At 37.0% G+C, this 21,957-nt stretch overlaps 4 protein-coding genes across 7 annotated transcripts; 1 reads left to right on the top strand and 3 right to left on the bottom strand.

Annotated features, from left to right (window-relative positions):
* Positions 1-618: 618 nt before the first annotated feature.
* Positions 619-5,527, bottom strand: LOC112170077 (glutamic acid-rich protein). 2 transcript variants are annotated; one of them, XM_024307221.2, is made up of 9 exons: positions 5,277-5,525; positions 4,298-4,403; positions 3,046-3,353; positions 2,791-2,896; positions 2,351-2,707; positions 2,192-2,268; positions 1,985-2,109; positions 1,174-1,413; positions 619-880 (listed from the first exon to the last, which is right to left on the bottom strand). In XM_024307221.2, the coding sequence occupies exons 1-9, from the start codon at positions 5,399-5,401 to the stop codon at positions 855-857; spliced, it is 1,470 nt and encodes a 489-aa protein (XP_024162989.1). In that variant the 5' UTR covers positions 5,402-5,525; the 3' UTR covers positions 619-854. The 2 variants fall into 2 exon arrangements, with proteins under 2 accessions (XP_024162989.1, XP_024162990.1); XM_024307222.2 differs by lacking the exon at positions 619-880 and having other exon boundaries at positions 1,412-1,531; positions 5,277-5,527.
* A 98-nt stretch (positions 5,528-5,625) lies between these two features.
* LOC112170080 lies at positions 5,626-7,643 on the top strand. Its single transcript, XM_024307225.2, has 6 exons — positions 5,626-5,993; positions 6,074-6,185; positions 6,280-6,491; positions 6,578-6,605; positions 7,086-7,194; positions 7,421-7,643. Exons 1-6 carry the CDS (start codon positions 5,724-5,726, stop codon positions 7,500-7,502), a joined length of 813 nt encoding a protein of 270 aa, XP_024162993.1. The 5' UTR covers positions 5,626-5,723; the 3' UTR covers positions 7,503-7,643.
* Positions 7,644-7,757: 114 nt separating this feature from the next.
* Positions 7,758-12,189, bottom strand: LOC112170078 (general transcription and DNA repair factor IIH subunit TFB4). 3 transcript variants are annotated; one of them, XM_024307224.2, is made up of 12 exons: positions 12,028-12,189; positions 11,846-11,934; positions 11,475-11,745; positions 11,226-11,272; positions 10,557-10,594; positions 10,425-10,470; positions 9,775-9,828; positions 9,600-9,668; positions 9,177-9,253; positions 8,532-8,627; positions 8,068-8,164; positions 7,758-7,985 (listed from the first exon to the last, which is right to left on the bottom strand). In XM_024307224.2, the coding sequence occupies exons 1-11, from the start codon at positions 12,056-12,058 to the stop codon at positions 8,092-8,094; spliced, it is 891 nt and encodes a 296-aa protein (XP_024162992.1). In that variant the 5' UTR covers positions 12,059-12,189; the 3' UTR covers positions 7,758-7,985; positions 8,068-8,091. The 3 variants fall into 3 exon arrangements, 2 of the variants coding, with proteins under 2 accessions (XP_024162992.1, XP_024162991.1); XM_024307223.2 differs by having other exon boundaries at positions 7,758-8,164; XR_002925017.2 differs by having other exon boundaries at positions 7,764-8,164; positions 9,177-9,249.
* A 5,355-nt stretch (positions 12,190-17,544) lies between these two features.
* Positions 17,545-20,551, bottom strand: LOC112169212 (lysM domain-containing GPI-anchored protein 1). The gene is made up of 5 exons (XM_024306206.2): positions 19,481-20,551; positions 18,955-19,072; positions 18,708-18,869; positions 18,578-18,609; positions 17,545-18,148 (listed from the first exon to the last, which is right to left on the bottom strand). Exons 1-5 carry the CDS (start codon positions 20,151-20,153, stop codon positions 17,871-17,873), a joined length of 1,263 nt encoding a protein of 420 aa, XP_024161974.1. The 5' UTR covers positions 20,154-20,551; the 3' UTR covers positions 17,545-17,870.
* Between the last annotated feature and the right edge of the window lie 1,406 nt (positions 20,552-21,957).

Raw genomic sequence — 21,957 nt, forward strand, 5'->3', positions numbered from 1 at the left:
AATTGTCCATTTCATTTTTGGTAAACATTGATCTGACATCAAAGTTTTTTTTATCCTCAATAGAAATTTTATTGAGAGTCAATAAAAATAGATGAATTTCATAACCAAACATGCATTAATAGACAATTAGTTATTTTCTATTATTATTATTTTTTAAATAATTTTTTCTGTTTTTAACTTTATAAAAAATAGGAAATTCGATGAATTTACAAGTTTTTTTTTTTATTTTAAAACGTCCCTAAAAGTCATATTCTACAATCATCTCAAAAAAAAAAAATCATATTTTACAAGTCCCCAAAATTTTGTGCTTGTGCGGGATTTTTTAAAAATAAAAATTGGTGCTGACAAAGACTAATAAAGTTTTTCCTCAGCACATTGTAACTGAATTGTGTGCACAAACCATGTATCGAGCTTTATTACTGACTCTCCCAAATAGACTAATATATATGCGGCCCCCCCCCCGGTCATTTGCCTGTTGCATTCTCAATCCTTCAACACTGTTAGAATCTCGATCTGGACTAAATTTGCCAAGACAACAAGAACGTAAAAACTAGAAAGTAGTGATTCCATAGGAAACCCAACCTAATAACAAATCGGACGGCTCAGGCCACATCAATCTTTCCGTACTGTGAAAATAGTCTTAAAAAGTAATGGGCATTGTTCTTAACCACCAAAGACAGCAATTTCCTGCCTGTAGTTTACAGGTAATATAACTGAAAGTTGTCAGTGAAACTTCACCACTGCTATTTGGTCTCACAACCATAATAATGCTATTCTGGGTCTACATTGTACAACAATGGTACAGAAACTAAATCTCATTTGCTAGTATTCTGCAAATCTACTCCTTGCAAAATTTAATCACTGTCATCATCACCATCATCTGCATAAATAAAGGAAATATTTTGTAAGATTCCAGTGGTGTTAGCTAAAGAATGCAACTGAAAGACTAAAATCCACTGACAGCACAGTAATGTATACGTATACTAATTATACCACTTCAAAATAGGAATTCAAAACTGGTAATTACAGCTATAATTAAATGATAATTCCCAATCTAAAAATTGTATTTACACTGCAGAAGCAACATATAAATTACAAAACTATTATCCTCATAGCCCTAGGTGCCATTTATAATAGGAAGCACATGATATGAAGTTATGAATCAACACTTACCCTTATCACTATGGTTGCCATCACTACTACTATTATCCTCGTCCTCAACCTCATTCTCTTCCTCATCATTGTCATCATCTGTATCTTCAGCATCAGAATCACTATCAACTGGTGTTTTGGGCTTGGGAGGAGGTATAAAACTAGTCGTGGACCTTCTACGTGAACTCGTTACAATATTACTCATGTCAATGCCCTCCAGCTCTTTAGCCTTCTCCTTTTTCTTTTTGACTTCCTTGATTTCTGAGATAAGATGTGCAATTGCAAGAATGTGCACGTCAGACAGTAGATGGATGGTGAGATACTATACCACCATGAAAACTTGAAAAGTCATAAGACCATAGTCTCTAGAGTTAGATCCCTGACCAAATTCATGGAAGTTGAGTAACACTACTAGCATAATGTCTAATATAGTTTTAAGCAAACAAGAAACAACTACAGAGAACCACTAGACCTAAGACCTTCAAAATTTCCATAGTGTATGAGAAGTTTGATTTTATGTGTTATGTTGTACCAGTCCTAGTCCATGTCACCCCTATCCACAAATACTGATGGCATCTACAGGGATTTATGTTGGCATGCACAATACATGAGAATGAACCAATGATTATGATTCAGCCTTCTTAAGTACCTCAAGCAACATCATGCCACAACATCCACGTTAATACCCTATAAAAAATGCCAAGATGAACACACGTAAACTGCCCATTTCAATTATTGGAATCCCACTTTATAGCATCTTGTATGTTTAGACTATCAAACCATATCCACACAGCCCACATAACCACGAAAGGCTACATTTCAATAATCTCACCTTTCTCAGTGGGACTGGAAGATAACCCTTCTCGACCGAGTATGTCCTCTAACTCCTTTATCAGGTGAGCTTCACGTTTGTTCTCAGGCACCTGCTTGACTTTCTTGTAAATTGAGGGGGGAACGCTATATAAAAGAAAATAAACATCAGAACAAAAACAGTGAAAAGGATGCAGTTTTTTTAAGAAGCAAGTTAAAGGAGAAAAACCTCATTCCACAAGCTTTGATAACTGATCTTAGATGCTCCACCTGTTTACCGTACGCAGGTGTTGAAACTTCTTTCTTCTGCACTTTGATAAAAAGTATGATTTAATAAATAAAAAAACCCAACATCCTTTTAACGGACAGAGATATGCAAAGTAACAACCTTCACAGGTTTTTCAGCAGATGACTGAGAATCTTCATCTTCAGACACATTTCCACCGTCCTTTGCATCACTTTTTTCCTCTGAATCTGCCTTAAGAGACTTGATCCGCTTCTTTCCAGAGATGTTGGTCTCCTTTGCCAATCTTTTCCGTTTCTTCAGCCCGTCAGAATTCTGCATCTTACCTTTTGTAACACTTTTTTTTCTAGGTTTCACTACATCTTCTTCCTCATCAGTTTCACTATCTGCAGGACCAGAACTCTCTTCACTTATCTCCTCAGGAGTTGTTTTTCTCTGAGGTTTCTTAACATTTTTCTTAACATTTTTGACAGGTTCAGGATCTTCACAAGATTCTAAAACCTGCAAAAGAAATATATCTAGACAATGACAAAATGGTAGATAGTAGATGTATAGCAACTCCTGGCAGGAAATAATTATCTTACCTCGTCTAATTGCTGATTTATAAACTTCTTGTAAGGATCAAGACTATATGTCTCAAGTTTAAGATCTTTCTCTAAAACTCGACGAAGTTCACCCATAGTAAGCTTCCTGTAGAGAGAGAGGAGAGAAGTGGTGATGATTGTATAGATGCCGTTGCAGATTAAAGCAAAAGGAGATGGAGCATACACAAAGAATCGGTATAGTATTGCAATAGAAATCAATAAATTATAAGCAGTTTTAAAAAAGAAGTAACATACTCGGTATTAGCTTTGATATATGAACCTCTTTTTCCAAGGGCTAACTTTATCATAGCCTCAGTTGGAGCCTTTTTGTTGGTGGAGCTTTTAGATCCCTCAGTTTTTGATTTGGCTGTTTTATGCCCTGTTAGAAGATCCGATGCAGGAGAGTCTTCGACCTTCTCCTCATCTGCTGAGCTAGTTTCTTTCATATCTTTATTCGATTCATGCCCTTCAATAGAATCTGCTGCTTCCCCTTTAATCAGACTTTTTTCATCAGTCTGCCCAGAACTCTTTGAGGTATTGTCCTCACCAGCGCCTTCTAAGCACTAGAATTTTAGAATAAAAGAAATAAAATGAACAGTTAACAGGTTTGAATACGTTAAAGCATTACTCCCATCAGAAAATGAAAAAAAAATCTAAATTATAACAGTGGGGTAAGGTAAGGAACTCTTGGCTATGGTGATAGAATCAGCCAATGACATTTGAAGATGCTCATATTATCACAGTCTTGGTTAAACATCACTTGCCTATAACTCAACTTTATTGGTCTCCTAGGTCGGCTTGTTGTGCAAATTTTTTTTTACTTGACTGGAAGCCTTATTAATTGTTGACTAATTAAGGGGAACCCTAGAGACAGCCACTATGTGCTCTTTTCTTTTTTTTTCTCTTTCTTTTTTAACAAGAACAACCACCACATCCTAATAAACGTAGCAGAAAAACTCCAACTACGCAATTAATCTTCCCAACACTCCTAAACTTTACACTTATTTCAAAAGATACGAAACTAATTTTCCTATGTTTTTTGTTACATTTTGACAGAAAAGCTGTGGGCCCCAAGTTTCTCATTTATCTAATACTGCATATAGTTGAAATTCTGAAGTGAATCCAAGAGTCCTTGTAACAAATAATGCATGTTTCTTCTAAACCAAATCCCTCGAAGAATTAAAACTACCAGGTAGTCTCTCCCGGTCTCCCCCTTTGACGACTATTAAATTTCTGTGTCTTTTTTTTTTTTTTGCAAAAATGATGTTACCTGATAAAAACTAAGGAGAATATTCATGCATGCAACTTTTTCTACTGACACAAGTAGGGATTAAATGAAAAACTGGGATTAAAACAGTATTATCAAATCTCATGAAAAGGACAAATTAAACTACTTGGAAGTCTCAACCATATCAGGGTGCTTGAAATAAAACAAAAGAGGTGTTGGATGTTATGGCTAAGTAAAAGAGCCATAATGAATTAAGGATAAAATGTTGACAAATGATACCTTCAATAAATGTTCCTTGACAAATCCTTTGTGCGCATCCAATGCAGATGGCTCCAAACCCAAGTCTTTCTCTAATACTCTTCGTACATTCACAAAGGTCAAAGAACTGCATTTAAGAAGATAGTAAATTAATAATTCAACCTTAGACCCGCCTCGCATGTTCAATCTCAGAACCAAAATTTTAAATGAACCTTTAATCTACATGCATCCATTTCAATTTTACTGAACATATATATACAGTTGAACCGATTTCCAAAAGCATTTATACAATTCTACCGAAACCATTGATCCTTTCGAGAGCCTAATGTTCGAGTAATGCATAGCTAAAAGAAAATACCAACAATTAAACACTAAATCCACTAGTTGTCCTAAACTAAATACACATGCACTTCACTTCACTTTGATGTTCCAAGGGAACTGCAGACCTTCTTGAGCTCCCCTTTAAAACCATTTCAATCACTGGTAATCGTTCAATGATCCGAAGGTATGGTTTTAAATGCTACAATTCAAGGCACCGTCTTACTTACCTACAACTCTACAAGCAAAAGGAACCATCTTTACCATTCGTATTTAGGCAAGAACTGTTGAAGATTCATATAATCCACCAATACTGGGAAATGCTTGTGAGGATTCAAAGTTGGTTTTTTGGAATTGGTAAGTGTAGAGAAGGGTGAAAAATGTGTGCTTTGATTTCACCAAAATACAGAGTTGACCTAACCCGAGTACACAAATGCACTCTCTTTACCCCAATATATGAACCTCAATAGCATTTAGAAAACGCAACAGCTGCAGAATCCCTCAACAAGAACACAAAACCATCTCTTAATCAAGTCAATGATACTCATAATTAAACCCTAAAACCAAACAAATTCAACAATTCAGTACAGAGTCCCAGAGTTTGTTTTGCCCTACTTCCATCACCGAAACAAAAACCCTAACATTTCCAGCAGCAAAGTGGAGAGAGAGAAGAGAGACTCACTCTGATTGTTCCTTGAAGTGTGGGATTCGTGCCCGCATAGCATCCAATATCTTCGACTCCATATCGCTCCTCTCCTCCTCCTCCTTCTTCAAAGGAGCCTCGCTGTCTTCTACCACCTCCGCCATTCCTCTCTCTCTCTCAATTTCTCTCTGCGACTGATTGAAGCTTCCTCTTCGTCTTCTGTGGCTTTTTGAAAAAGGAAGGGGGAGACTGAAATGAAAAAAAAGGGGTTTTTGTGTGCGAGGCCGACGGGTCAAAACGGTGCGTTTGGTTTGTTATGATAAAGCGTCTCCCGCACGGCGTCGTTTGAAGGGAAGCAATAAAAACCGCGGAGTTGGAGTAAATTGCGAGATTGCCCTCTCATATTTTCCAGCGAAGAGACCTCACCTCATCATCGATAAGGCAGAGAGAAGGAGAAAGGTCGTCCCGAAATTTCAGAGAGCGGCGATGGGAGGACACGGAGCCGTAGAGGTCGCCAAGACGGTGCTGGAGGTTGCTGACGTGGCGTGGACGGCCATGGAGTACGGCCACCACCACCTCCACCACGAACACGAGCACGAGCACAACGAGGAAACCAAGGCCGGCGCGATTTCCGACGAGGAATTGGAGGCGCTGCGAGCTGAGAATCGGCGGCTGAGGAAATCTCTGGAGCAGAATCTCAAGCTGCTCGAGAACCTAACTGAATCGCCTACTCTATTGAACGATTGCCCTCCTGACGTAAGCATTGATTTCCGATACTGTTTCAATTCAATTTGTATGAAATTTGTGGAATTCTAACTGTAACTGTGGTGGTTTAGCTGTATGCCCGCCTTGTAGCTACGGTGAATTCTGAAAACTTCTTGACGAGAATTAAAGCTCTTCAGCAGAAATCTGTGGATTGCAATCACTTTCCTTTCAAGGTTGCTACAGGTAGATTTTCCATATGCCTAAACCCTAAGAAGCCATGGTTGTTGCATAGCTTGCATTGTCACTTGTTTTAATCTGTGTGTTTGGGGTTACTTAGGGAGTGATTTGGAGGAAGCTGAAATTCTCATCAATGTTGACCAGAAAGAACCGAGTTGGTGGGTTTGGGTGACGGAAGATATGCTTCCGGGGAATGTTGAGGAAAGGAGTGGAATCGACAATGATAGTTATGTGGTTGTTAGCGAGGAGCATGTGGTGGATGGGGTTGCAGATTTTATGGCCAAGTGTATTATGTCGAACCCTAAAGCTGGGGTATGTATCCACTTAACCTCTTCACTTGCTATCCAGATTCGTTGTTTGTTTGTATGTCGTCTAACTTTTCTTCATTGGAATTGCAGAATATGACACCGGAGGAGTTGCAGAAAAGTAAGTTTCTTCAAGTTCTCTCTGGAGTAATTGGCTCTGTGTTTGAAATTTGTTTAGTGTGTTAAACTCAAAATATATAGGTTAGCAACTTGTTATTCCAACATGGGGCAGTCATGTTTCTACATGCTCAACAACGCCCTGCGTTGGTAATCCTATACCTTTCATAGATATGGAACCCTGTGCCATTTGGTTTGTGATTTGTCCTTGTTGCATAGAATGAATAAGATTGATGTATCAGATCTTATTCTTGGAAGATGTATGATCAAGTAAATGGAATTCGTCTTTCCTACTAGGAATTTGATGTCTCTATTCTAATGTGGTGGTGATATCTTTGAAACTAGACATCATTTCTAAGTCTGATCTCTGCCACGTATCTTCATTCTTGAGAAAGGCTTATGAAAATGTGGTCTCGTCCTCGATGATTTTGTTGACAGAAGAGAGTGAGTCTATGTAACTCATCCTTGTGAATCTAATTTGCAGTTGTAGCAAAAGCAATGGGTGGTGTGAGCAAATTGGAGAAGGTTTTGGGTATTTGGCATGCTGGGAAGCTGTTTTATGCCTTGTCCACCTGGGGACTTGCTCTAGCCGGGTGAGCTTTTCTTGCCTACATTCATAATATAGTGTTTTGCAATTGATTGAGATGCTAGTATTAGCATTCCTTGAGCATTGAGGTTAGAGAGAGAGCATTTACATTTGCTTGGAATATTTCATAAGACATGTTTCCTAACCATTGTCAAATCAAATTGTATCTCATTTACTGTAGTGTTTTTTCTCCCTCCTCTCAAGATATAACATCACACCAATTTTCATTGCAGGTTGTATAGGACCCGTGCTGTAATAAGGCTTGCCGCGATGGGGGTGCATACAACAAGCAAAGTGCTTATGAGGGCAATGTGAGGGGCTCCCTTGCAACTGAATTGTACAATATTTTATCCTTGGCACTGTGTCTAGCTGATATAAATAATTGTAAATAGCGCTTGCTCTTGTATTTGCAACATGATTGGTTTATGGCATTGAAATATTGATTGATTCTACTCACCGTACGTGTCAATGTGTTCTTTGGAGATCCTAAGAGAGTGTTGAACTATTTGAGTGACAAATTGCAATTCCTACGACGCAAAGTAATAAATTAAGTAGTACAAAAAGGGTGGGTTAAGATCACAATAAATCTGTTAATTGTGTATATATTCTCTGTACTTCCTCTTAATATGAGGCCAGGTACAATAAATCATAAATGGGGTCTAACTTCACTTTGATGGCCGGATCTCATTTTGCCCCCAAAAAAAATGCTCTGCTTGGGCTCTGTGACAGCTCTCAGAAATATCATATCACGACCGGTAAATGTGAACAAAAATGATTTTGTGATAGCTCTCAATCTCACTGCCAGCAAATGTGAACAAAAACGATCTAGTAATAGACTAATGATAACTCAGAGACCATAGACAAAATCCAATTAAGATACCAGGAATGTTTTTAGATACAATCATCAGGTGTCTGAAGCCTTTCTTTTTCTGTTGGTTGATGAGGGAACTTCTGACTGGGCTTGACCAAATACTGACCTGCAAGATGCCCAAAGCCACAACTCAATCAAGAGAAAATGAACAGTTGTAAAAGCATCTCTGCATCGCTGGATTCAGTCAATCTTCTTAACAGATAAACCAATGAATTGTTGACTATACAAGATAAACATTTGGTTACACATTGTCAAGTGTGTCATTATGTAGTGACTTTTATCTGAAACTAAAAACAATTAAATGAACATTAAGTAACGGTGACTATCTCTTGTGATTTGAGTTCCTAGTTTTTGGTCACAAGTCATTACCAGCCTCAGAGAAAAGCAGATAGCCAGATACTAAGAACACCAGAGGAAAATCAGTTTAACAAATCAACTCTCGTACCGTAGTGTATGTTGAGAAAGTAACTTACCCACAAGTTGAACATTTCTTGTGATGCTTGCAAAATATGGACAAGCACACAGAACAAATGTAGCCTGTGTCTATTGTTTTTTTATGGCAAAAGCACCTGCAAAATTCATGCAATTAATAGATGAGGCAATACACAGGGTATGTATATCGAAATGACTCTTTCACGTTGTACTGTTGTAGCCATTTTTTGTAAGTGTACCTACATTGCAACTAACCTATAGGTACAGCTCACTAATACACCATATCAGAAAGCGAAATTGCATTTTGCAGTTTCCTGTAAACCAGGCCTGAAGCACGTCTGAAGTCCTACCAATTGTTACACAAAGTTTTGGGGACATATCATGCCCTCTTTGCTCCTATTGAATATGTTAAATGTTAATAATGATACTAGCTCCTTGCACACACCTTAATTTCCAGATTTTATTATTTTACTTTGAAACTTAAGAGTTATTACTTCTGAGTAGGACCAGAGGTCAAATTTCAATTAAATGACATAATTCCAACTTATTTTCCAGATTTCATAAAAGAATAGTCACCACAAGGAGAATACTAGTTATACAATAACATGAGAGGTGAAAAACCCCATGTTTCTAATAAGTAACATTATTAAAACAGTAAAATGGATGAACATAAGTAGTTTACTTACGAAGCACGAAAATCCACTCCAGCAGACTTGGGAAGCTGTAAAAATGCTCGGGAATGCAAATCAGTGGCAAAAACTGTCTGCATATGAAAAAATACATTATTCTAAATAGTTGAAACCAAAAGGAATAAAAGACTGAATATAAACTGAAAATAGTGACACAAAAGAAAAGAGGATTAATAGGCTGAGTCCATAAATAACAAATTTATGCTAATATTCAGCTGAAAGAGAGATGAAGTTGTAATGTTTAGTTCTGCTAAAAAACTAAAATTAGAAAGCCTAGTTGATCTTATACCAAATTCATGACTTTGTTAAAATTCTTACTCAGCTTCAGCCAATTTTGTTCGGCCTCACTCAACAGAAGGTATGAAGCAAAGTATGTTAAAACAACATATTACACATCACCCAATTAAGTTCTTAACCTACCGTAAGATATTGAAGCAGTCCATCTGGTTGTTGGGGCTTCAGATATACACCACCAGTAATGTATGAAGCCTGTTACTCATCAATCAGAAGCATTCAGTAAAACCAGCATAAGAATAGACATAACCACGTACCAAAATCTGCAACAACCTATCACAGCTACAAAAACCCTCTCTACCTGCTGTAGGAAGGCAGAGTTATGAGAGCCCATATAGCAAGAGTCTATAGGAACCTGCAAATGAAGCAAATGACTGATACATTAGACTGCTCCTAAGCTGCAAATTCAAGAATCGAATGTTGCTGGTAATGGAGAAACTAGTTAAGTATAGGCAATAACATATTACAACTTTAGGGCAAAGTCTAGATTTCTGAAAAAGTAGAACAAAATTAACATTTTCATTTCATCAAAGTGAGACACCTAATGATAAGAGGGACAGAGAGAGAGGGACGGGGCGGGCACATGGGACCGAAGGTCAGACGATTATGACCATCTTTGGGTTTAAATTAATTTCACTGATATGACCATCTTTGGAAAAGTAAATTCAAAGATCATACATTATAGTAAGTCACTACTTTACATCAGTGGATAAAAATGAAGTTATTACTTGCTTCATTTTCAGAAAATTCATAAGAATGGCTGTCAAAGCCAAGTCAATTGTAAAATACTAAAAAAGGGTTAATATGGTAAACAACAATAAAAAATATATATGCTTTGCAACCTAATAAACTTCTTAAATAGGGATTACTAAATGATGATAAAGAGTAAGTGCATTACAATCCAATTTAATGTATAAAAAAATAGAAACAAGAAAGGGATCAAACGCATACCATTGAACGCTGTGCAGAAAATATTGCATTCATAATTGCAACATATCTGAAAGGGGCATTAAAAGAAACCTCCAATGTAAGAGTTTTGATGGGAATGAAAATGAGCAATGCAAGAGATTGGAAAGAACATACTGGTCAGGTCCATCTGACGATCCCTGCAAGCATAAAATCTGTCTCCCATATGTTAGTCAGACAACTTATAAGGTAAAAATTTGTGAAAGGAATGTAAATTGACATACAAACGCAATATCACATACATCTATTTTGCAAAGCTAAATGTCATAACTATCCACACTTAGCAATCACCATAGATATGAAAGAGTTAGCATCTTGTAGGCAACAGCAAAAAATAGTATCACAAGGCCGTTCTAATACCTAGAGGAGATACATGCTTCAATAGACCTCATTTGCATACAATTCATGACTCTGTTATTTAAAAAGGCCACTTCCATGTGTGTTGATCACTTGCAACGAAGTGCAGCATTATATTACAACCTGGTGACTAACAATTATAACTATGAGGCTTAATATACATTTTTTTAAAATTTCAATGTCACTATGTTGATGACAATGATGAAATATTCCCACCAAACAATCCCCCATTAAACATGTTTCTTTGCATTGCAGAACTATTATTGAGACCAGAGAAAAAAAAACTGGGCTACAATGTACATGGTATCAGCTCATAGATTGACATCAAATCAATAGTGTTGCATAATTCTATAACACATTTGTGAATCATCAAATCATGAACCATTCATCAGCTAGAGAAGTTCACAAACAAACTACAGTAATACTTACCCGGGGTTGAGGATGCATTGGTCCTGATCGAAAAACCTTCTGTATATCTACAAATCGAATATAGTTAAGCAAACTTTAAGACTAGATGTTCAGACAAAATAAACTAGCACTGTCCTTACTAGCTCGAATGAAACTCTCATATTCACAATATGCATTACCACAGACTCTCAGGGCTACCATTTCATCCAACACAGAACTCTACTCATAAACTTATAATGCAACAAAAACAAGCACTGACACAAAGGATACAGCATAGAGCCATTGACAGTGACCCCGATAACAGCGAAGAAGGAGTCCCTTCGGCTGAGGCTTCCTTGAGCAATTGCTCATCTTCGGTCACAAATTCCTCCAGCTTCTGCAACAAATTAGAGCAAAGCGCAGGCATTCTTCCTTGATCAGAGCCGTGGCTCGGAGCCGAAGTAGAATCGTAGATGTAGCTACATGAACTGTACCCGGTAGCAATAACCACTACTTGGTTGAGCTGATTGAGCAGTAAAATCGAATTCAAAAATGTAAGCACCTGTAAAACCAAAAACACTTTAGAGTTCTTGCTCAATTCAATTTTAAATCATAAAGCAAACAGAGGATTAGGGTTTAGGGAATGGAAGGGTGGAGATTACGTGGGAGAGGAACTTGGAGAATGGGAGAGAAGATGAGCTCCAGAAGAACGGGTTGGTGTCTAACAAAACCATCAGAAGGCTGACGTCATCTGCAACAACAGAATCGAAAGCTTAGAGATTAACAATGGAAGAGTTCCTTTGTGGAAACTGAGGGAGTTGGTGAGAGAGAGAGAGAGAGAGACCGGCATAGAGCTTTGAAGGGACCGAAGCCATTGCTGGGTTGGCGACCCGTCGGAAAAGCGATCGCTGGCGTTAACGGTACCGGAAAGTTGGTTTCGGCGATTGAGAATTTTACAGGAGCGCGCCGTTTCTTAATTTTGTGTGCTTCAGATACTGAGACTGCTCTTTACCGATTAAAACACCATCTATATATTTAGGAAAGAAAAATAAAATTCGCGTAAATACATAATTTCACATCAGAATTTTCCAGTCAAATTTAAATTTAATTTACAACAAAAAAGTTTTTTTTTTTTTTGATGTCATGTTTTATTTTGTCAATTTTAGAGAAAAAATTTAAGAGTTAATTAGATTAAAGTTCAAAGTTAGACTCCATATTGATCGTAGTCCACATCAATTTTTCTTGTTAATTGCAGTTCAATGACTCAACTGTCACTTCAAATTTATTTCTTTTTCCATCTTGCTGACTCAATCGTTATTAATTTTTCCTTTTTATATGACTGATATGTCTTTATTGAATGTCTTTGCACATAAAAAGAAAGAATTAATATGATTAAAATTAGCAATCTGATTAGTAATTTAATATCATATTTGATGTATATCACTTTGGTCACTCAACTATTACACTGTCAATCACTTAAATCACCCAAAGAGTATTTTTTATAATTTTTTTTAATGAAAAAATTAATAAAGTGACTTAAGTGATTGACAATGTAATAGTTGTGTGACCAAAGTGATATATTTGAAACTTCAGCGACAAAAGAGTCGAATGAGTCATAGTTGAGTGATCATTTGTGAAATTTTCCCTTCTTAAATTATTCTTATTGATCCCATATAAAATTATGGAATTGATATGAAATTGAATACCATATTTAATGTAAATCATTCCTATAAATTAAGAATCTTTCTAAAGCAATTTTTTGATAATGTTTTTCTTCAACACCAAAGCTTCTATGGTTATGGCTCTTGTATGTAATGTCAAGTATTTTATGAACATGGTTTTCCTTCTTTAACATTAAGCTTTCTATGGTCAAGGTATTTTCTTGTCGGCCCTAAAATGATTGTGATCTTTTTGGTGTAAATCATTCCATGAATGGTAGCTATTCTTTCTTCTTCTTCTTCTTCTTTTTTTGTTTGATCGAAATAGGTCATCCAATTTTATAATATATATTCAGCAAGCAGTACCAGAAACGACACACTCCTAAGGGGCCGACAGAAAGAGCGTCCTTTTGGACATACAAAGGACCTATTCTAGAGAAAACAGAACCTCGCACTCCCGGATACACCCACCTTTTAAGAAAGTTCATGCACATTTATATCAGGGAAAACATCACAAATGGTGTATGAACTTTAGGCATTTCTACACTTTGGTATACCAACTTTCATAACTATCAGAATGGTGTATCAAGTTTGCTCCAATCTTTCATTTTGGTGTACGTCGATAAATTTTCCGTTATCTTTACAAAAAAAAAAAACTGACAAAGCTAAAGGAAAGATAACGGAAATTTTTTTTTTTTTTGCAAAGATAACGGAAAATTTAACGGCGTACACCAAAAAAATTATTAAACTTATTAGTCATTTTGCATTTGGGTAATATAATCGTTCAATAATTCAAATATTTATAAGGTGAACCAAGAAAATGATAGGGTGGCAATCCTTCTTTAATATTACCAAAACTATTTTAAATGGCAATAGAGGTTTCCCAGAAGAAGATTGAGAGGTCTTTCAGTTATTGATGAAGGAAACTAAGATTACAATGTCTCCATCAGTCTCTTTTAGGAGTTGGGAAATAGTGGGATACAAACATTTATAACTAGACTCACTACATAAACTCTATTTCTGTCATCAAACCAATAAAGAGATTGACCTACACAAAAGTTAGTGCTCAATTTAAAACTCTATCACAATATAGTAAGAATAAGTAGGGATCGTTCTCAACCAGAAATTAGGGATTATTTATTCTTGCAAAATAAAATGGTAGACAAAATAAAGAAAAGTATATATTTACAAAATTTACGATTTACACAAGAAAAGGGGGTTTTTAGATTTTAATTCTAAATTAACAACTAATTATATACATGTGACACATCAAAACACAAAATCAAGTAGATTTATATGAATGGAACGAAATTAGATAGAGTTAACCACTACTAACACATATCAAGGATATCAAGGAATCAAAACATGTCATATCAAGGAATCAATCAAGAACAGAGATGAACGCATACAAAATCTTTTTTACTTCTCTTAATTAAATTAACTAGATGAACGCATCATAGTTAACCCTATCAAGCACGCAATTACTAGTGGTAGCTAATCACTAACGAGAACACAATCAACGCATTATGCACATATGGAAGTTTGATCAATTCAAGCCAAGAACACAAGTTGAAACGCCATACAAGCATGCAAGACTCATTCTTAATTTACCTAAGGAATTATAGGTTTTCTACTTCGATTATTAAGACCTTGACCGCTAGCAATCTTAATATGGATTCAATTACATGTTCATCAATCAAAGTATGCATCCTAAGATCAATAAACATATAAACGGTGGGATTGAAGTTCAAAATTAACAAACATGCATAACATCATTGAAATTGCAAATTAACACCTAAAACCTAAAACATGCTTCATAGTATTCGAAAACTACATATCTAAAATCAACAATTCATCCAATCATGAAATCACAAATCATATAACCAAAATAAGAATCGAAATCGAAATTGATTTAGGATTTGAAATCGAAATTTTTTTACAAAGCAAAACCGAAAACATTAAAAGCTGTTCATGGTTACACTTTTGGATTCTTCAAGAATGCAAGAAGCTTTAAAGGTGGTGGAATGGATGAGGATCACGGCAAGGATGCTTGAATGGAGATGGAGATGCTTCACGGTCTTGAACCTCGAAGAATGATGAAATTGCCGAAATATTGAGAGGAGAAGGGGGCGAGTTGTGTTTATGATTCTGAATTTTTGTGGTGTGTATAATGTCTTCACAAACCTCCTATATATAGTGCACGACCTCTCCAAGTATCACGGTTGAAATCTACTTCCATGACATCATTCAACCAATCAAAATATTCCTTGAAAAGTAAAGAACAATCTTGAATCTTTTTTGTAGTCTTCTTTGCCGAAATTATTTACCATGCATCTTCCCTCAATTTGGTCTTCATTCAACTCACATACAATCAGGAAACCTGAATCAATATTTATTTTCTTTTCCATAATTCACACGAAGTAGATATTCTCCAAAACTCTCCCTTTTTGATGCATTGCCGAAATCTTCTTGAATATTCCTTTATATTGCATGGCAAAAAGAATAATTATGGGACATGGACTCCTCCAAGACGTTATGGATCATTCTAGAGACTCACATGCATGTCATATGCTTCAATCTTTGGGCCAAGTTTCTTCACTTAGACATTTTCGAAGCCCATCTTTAAATGTGACGCAAACTCTAACATTCTAAAACATTCTTGAACAATCTTCAAGCCACAACATCTCCAGCCTTCCCAAGTATTCTAGTATCATCAGGACTCCTATTGCAAATAGGTTTTCTAGTCCAATTAGGACTCTTCATTTCCGAGATGTTCTAGAACCTTTCTGAGCTCTCCTAGTGCAACAGGGACTCCTAGAAATTATTGGGGGGCTATAATCTATCCATTGCCCCCCAATAGACCACCCCAAAAATCACCAGTTTCTATCATTGACAAATTAGTGTGCTTTAATAAACAACGCAGTGATTATTGCCCCTCAATAGATATATTATTGAGGGGCAATAATCTTTTTTCTTTATTGAGGGGACAGACGATGCCTGCGATTGCGATCGGCTCGACTGGAACTGTGAAATTGCAGGTGCGAAATCGCCGGACCTTTAAGCTCCAAAATCGATTGGGTTTGGAACGGAGATGCTGATGATGGAGTCGGACTCCGCGACGGATCAAAGGAACTTGAGGAGTGAGCGGAGATCGCAGACTCAGAGGAACGAGAACTCAGCGCGGACCAGATCGCCGAAGGCGGTGGCCGATGAGTCTAATTCAGATTTCGGCGAGGGCTTGGGTGTGATTCACTCGGTCCATTGAGAGAGAGTGTCTGGGATGAGAGAGAGAGGTTGAGGGGAGTCTAGAGAGAGAGAGAGAGAGTATGAGGGCAATACTGTCAATAGATGTTAGATTGGGTAAATGAGGTTAAAAAACTCTTAGTGGAGCAAGTGGGCAATTTTTAGACTAAAATTAGGTAAGTGGTCACGACCCCTTATTAATTATACATAATCATTCCAAAAATTATGAATAAATATAAAATGAACATAGCTAAACAACATAAAACTGAAAACATCAAGTCAACCTAACCACGAGGTATAATTAAGAATTTGAAATCAATTTAACCAAAAAGTATGCGAGCATGAGGGTTTTACCTCATGCAGAGACATATATTTTCACCAAAATAATATACATAGTGGTATAATTATTTTCACCTCATAATATGTCTAAAATATAAAGGTAAAGTTTAACCACACACTATATACACCTTACATGCAGATACATAAACAAAAATTGAAAGACAAGATAATTGATTCTTTTTTTTTTTAAATAAGATGAGACAATTGATAGGAGATAAGAGAAAGAAGAAGAAGAAGGAGAATGAGAAATTCTCTATGTATTAGGCAAGATCAAGGAAGAATAATGTCTTATTATATATAGATTTTTCTTTTGAATTCAATCAAGAAACTAATAATATAAATTAATGTTAACATATTAAATTTCCTGATATTACATTAAAACATATTGCAATAATTTAGGATTACAATTAATATATTGATTTTTTGTGCAAAAGATATTAAATAAGGGTATATTAGGAATGAAAAATTTAGGTGTTGAGTCAACAAGAAAGAAAAGAAAATAAATCTAATATAGCAGCTGAGTCATAGGAACGCGATTAACAAAAAAATTCATCCAGACTACAATCAATATAGGGTCTTGATTTTGGACTTTAATCAAATTAACTCAAATTTTAAATGACGGTGATACGTAACATGTTCGACTCATCAATCAAATTTAAAAACTTTAAATCTCATAACTAAATTATCATTTGTTCTTCATGCAAAGCCCTTTCCTTTGAAGTGTATCTAACATCGTTTGGTGGTCGGTCAAACAAACTTGATGATCTGACCGCCGGATCCAAAATCCGATAAATGGATTAAAAGAAAAAACTACTAATTTTGACAAAGTTGGTTGACAAACTCCTGTGTTAAGTGCCAGGATTGATGCGTTTGTTCACCAAAATAAAATAAAAATTAAAAAGGTTGGTGGTGGTGGCTGGTTGGTCGGAAGGATTGTAGATTTACAGGTGAAGAACAAAAAATGTCCTTCAATTCGTCTGTGGAGAAAGATGAATAGGGTTGCTGGTTTATTCAACATGTTGCAATTTGCAAGAGAATGCAATCATGTTATAGTACTTCTGAGTCTTCAGTAGTGATAGTGGCAGTGAGTTGAGGAGTTTATTTCTCCTACATGTATTAGATGATTGAAAGCGAACACTGATATATTGATCATGATTCATCAAGTCGATACATAATAAACAAACTCTGCACAGGCAATATTTTAAAGCCCTGGAGGACGATAACAAGAAGAATAGATTACAGAAATGGCAATACCGTCCATACCTCACAGTGCATAATCTGGCAGCAGAGCTGAACAAAACCCATCGGAAAACCAAAGCCCCATGGTTTGCCAAATCCACAAAATTAGTTTTAACACTAAAAATAGATAGTGGGGCTAACATACTAAAGACAAGTTTTGGACTGTCCAAATACTGAAGCAACTGTGCAGAGCACAAAACCAAAACTATCATAAGATGGCCATCATGAACTTGACACACAAGAGTAACAAAACTACACTTGGCAAATTGGTCAATGGCGTAACCAAGGAGCAAGCAGCAGAAGAACTCCCGGAAGGACCACCTATGGGCGCTAATCCTGGAAGTGAACTGGATGTCGTTGAAGGCACCGTAGACTGGGGTGCTCCTGCTATTGAGCCATCAGACTGGGGTGCGGGTGCTGGTGCAAATGTTGCATCCCGGATTACTGAAGTGGGTGGGGCTTTGAGCGGTGGAAATTGTTGTGGTCCTGTATAGTGGCATTTGAAGTAACAATGTTGTTAGAGAGTAATTACAGAGTCCAAGCTCTATGAAGCATTAAATCTAAAGATTTCACAATGTAAAGTGCAGGTGTTTTGATTTGGTTCTATCTTTATCTGAATAAGTAATATGCCACCAGCCTACAGGCTTTAAAAAGCTACGCAACCAACTATAAAAAAGCAGTCCTCAAACTGAAATGGCATTTTACAGCATTATAAAGAAAAGATTCAAGAGAATATACCAACTTTTGAAAAAGAAAAAGAAAAAGAAAATCATTTTGTTCAAGTATGAGAATCATTTCAAACTTTATGTTCCATGAAAAATCTAGAAATCTAAAATGCAATCACAAGCTATATATGAACGTAATGTCCCCTTCTAAGTTCTAAGTGGATATATTAAAGAGCATCTAAGATTTTACCTGGGCAGCGAGGCCGAAGAGATGTGGACAACCTGCAGAGTGGAATGGAATCAGTTTGACATTCAAACAGAACATGATACATGTCAAAATGACCATAAGTAACAAGTACAATCAGAAAGGAAAACCATACGTCGTGATTATGGAGCCATTCACGAAACCACCATAGTTGCAAGAACTAACATTGCAACCAGCACTAGTTTGCTGCGCTGTGATGTTGCCCACCATGAGGTTACTGTTTTTACATTGCATGCTTGAACACGAAACTGCTAATGAAGCAGGCTCACAGTACAAACTGTAACAAATGCACAAAGAAGCTGATTAATACTAGATCCATACGAGAAAGTAGAAACAGATACAGAAGTAATCTCATCACTCACTTTAGACTCCCAGGACCACAACTGCATTGAAGGCAGTGACTTGCTGTAATGGCATAGCTCCCGTTGGGCACAATCAAGCCGTGATCTGCGGCATAGCTAGGAAAGTTTGATGCACAGGCTGCAACGGAGAGAAGCAAAACTTAAACACCACCATGGCGATCTCATAAATACACACATTAAAAGAACAAGAACAAAAGCTTTAGTTACTAATCCACCCGAAAAGAAAAACTCAACATTTCATGATATTTGAACTTTGAACAACTTAACATCCATTAGCATGTACATGCGTCGTGATCCTATGAGTGCACAAATTATAACCAAATATAATGAGTTAGACCATCAAATTAAAATGGAACGCTGATGAAGAACTAGCACAATCACTCTACAAGCTACAAAATACAGAAGAATTGCATATCATAATCAAATTCACATAGCAATATTCGAGAAGGACTACCCTAGAACATCATACTTAATGCTAGTTTCGAAAACCAAATTCTTGGTGCAATGTGCAAATTAGAGATTTTACCAGGCAATGGAATTGAAATAATATCAGAAGCCCTAACAGCCGAGCTCCCCATGGCATTAACATTCATCAAATCCGTCAGCGTAGTCGAATACCTGGCCGCAATCCCCGCCAGCGAGTCCTCCGGGGTCACCACATACGACAAGTAAATCGCCGGCAACGAATTATCCGTCCCATTGAAGCAAGTACACGGCAGAGGCACCACAAGCGTCTGTCCCACATCCAGCACCGATGGGTCCGAAATCGAATTAGCCTCCCGAATCTGGTCCGCCGACACCAAACCGGAGTAGACCGAGTCGGCAATGGAGGCCAAGGTGTCGGAGGGCCGGGTCTTGTAGTGGGTCGACACCGATTTTCGGATTCCGTCGACGCAGGAACAGTTGATTGGGATTTTGAGGAAGAGGTCGGAGGGCAGAATGTGGTTTTCGACGTCGGGGTACGAAATGTCGATGGCATTGGCGGTGAGGATAGAGATGGGGTCGACCTGGAAGAGGGAAGCTACTTCGGAGACCTTGAGCTCGGTGTAGACCTTGTAGCCGAGCATAGCGTTGCAGGAGTCGGAGTTCGAGCAGGGCTCGATTGTGGACTTTGAGGTCGCGAGAACAAGTACATTGCTTAAAACCCAGAGGAAAAAAATGAAGGACTGGGTTTTGTAAGAGGGTTTTGGGTGCTGCATTTTTTGGGGTTTTACAGCTCAAAACCCCAAAGTAGAAAGATGGGTTTTTGCAAACGTGGTGTGGTGAAGCCTGAGCCAAAAAGATGGGTTCTTCGGATTTGTAACCGAAAGAAACTGGGGGGTTTTGCTCTGTTTTTTTTTTTTTTTTTTTTTTTTTGAGATGGGTCTGCAATGTGTGTGTAGCTGAAGACAAAAACGGCGGTTTTGATTGCTGTGGAGGTGAAATTTCAGGGTTAATTCAAATGGGTTTTGTTCTGGGTCTGTTAGGGTTTGGGACTCTTGCTCTGGTTGAAGAGGGAGCACAGTGATAGAGATGAAGAAGGTAAAGTAGTCTTCAAAATGGAAAAGATGAGAGAACAGACAACTGTTCTGTATAGAGTGGAGTGGAGTGAGCAGAGAGACCGGTCAGATTCTCGAGGACATAACTTTCTGGTGGACCAATTTAGCCTTGTCAAACCTACAATTATCAACATTTGAAAGGTGGATCTTGCCGGGTCATGCGGCGTTGTTTTGTCTTAGGGATGTCCGCTAGTGTATCATTCACGTCGCTTTTAGGAGCGGGGAGTTCGGGCGTTGTTTGGTAATTTTGGGTTTATGCTTTTCAGATCATGGGCATCCGAGGGAGCCCCACATTCAAATAGTAGGGAGGTTTTATCCTCTGCTTTGCGGGTATGCGGGAGAGAAGAATTTCTGGTTTTGATGCTGGTTGGATTTGGAATGGTGGTGTGTTTTACGCGCAGTTTAGAGATTGCAGGACACGGTGACATCTTAGTGGTGCGTCGTGTTTTGCATACCAGGTGACGTCTGGAATTTGAATCTGCAAATTTTGGGTCGTGGGCCTTCAACCTGATGTGACCGGGGGCCTGATGCTTCAAAGCTTATGGACCCATCGAGAAAACGTTATGACTTTTAATCTTTTATCAGACCTATTTATTTTCTTATTAAAAATAAATAAATCTTACCGCTACAAAAAGAGAGAATTGTATGTTTTGCTTGGTTCAATGCTAAATTGTAATTATTATATTGGAATTACTTGAAATTTAATCAAAATACTTCTCTAATTTGAAAAACAACGAATTATAAATTTAAATCTAAATTTGTATTTGACTGCAAATCTGCAATATTGGAATAATATCGTAAAGTAATATTCATAATAAGTGTTATATACTTTCAAAATTTGTATTTTAACAATTCATGTGTTACATACATAGTCTGGCACTAGCATATGCTTTATTTGAAGCATTCGACGTCCGGATAGTATTTAATCGAAGATAGTAATTTATATGCAGACGAATAACAATATGTTGTGTTATTCTTTTTCTGTAAATGTGGCAGATATGTGTTATATCTTAACAAATTATTTGGAAAACTCCAAAGTCACCCATACTGTAATGATAATCAAGCAAAAATCATTTATTGGTGGTAGGGGGGCCGCATTTGGTAAAAATCAAAATTACCATATAGTTTAGATCCGACTCTCTAAAGGCAACACAACAATTTCCTTATTAACTATTTTATGTCAAGTTTTCATTGATCCAAAACGACAAGGATACAAAGGTTTATACAATGCGTTATGTGGTTCTAATTTGTTGCTGATATCACAAGTTAGCATATAATTGGTAGTAAGAGGCGCATTTGGTAAAAATCCAAATTAGCACATACTTCAAATCCGATTATTTAAAGGCAAAACAACAATTTTCTTATTAGACTGACTTACGTCAAGTTTTACCAATTTAAAACGACAAGGATGCCAAATTTAATTCGGTACATTATGTGGCTCTAATATGTTGTTGTTATCACGAGT

This window comes from Rosa chinensis, chromosome 6 (assembly GCF_002994745.2).
Source record: "Rosa chinensis cultivar Old Blush chromosome 6, RchiOBHm-V2, whole genome shotgun sequence".
NCBI classification, from domain to species: domain Eukaryota; kingdom Viridiplantae; phylum Streptophyta; class Magnoliopsida; order Rosales; family Rosaceae; genus Rosa; species Rosa chinensis.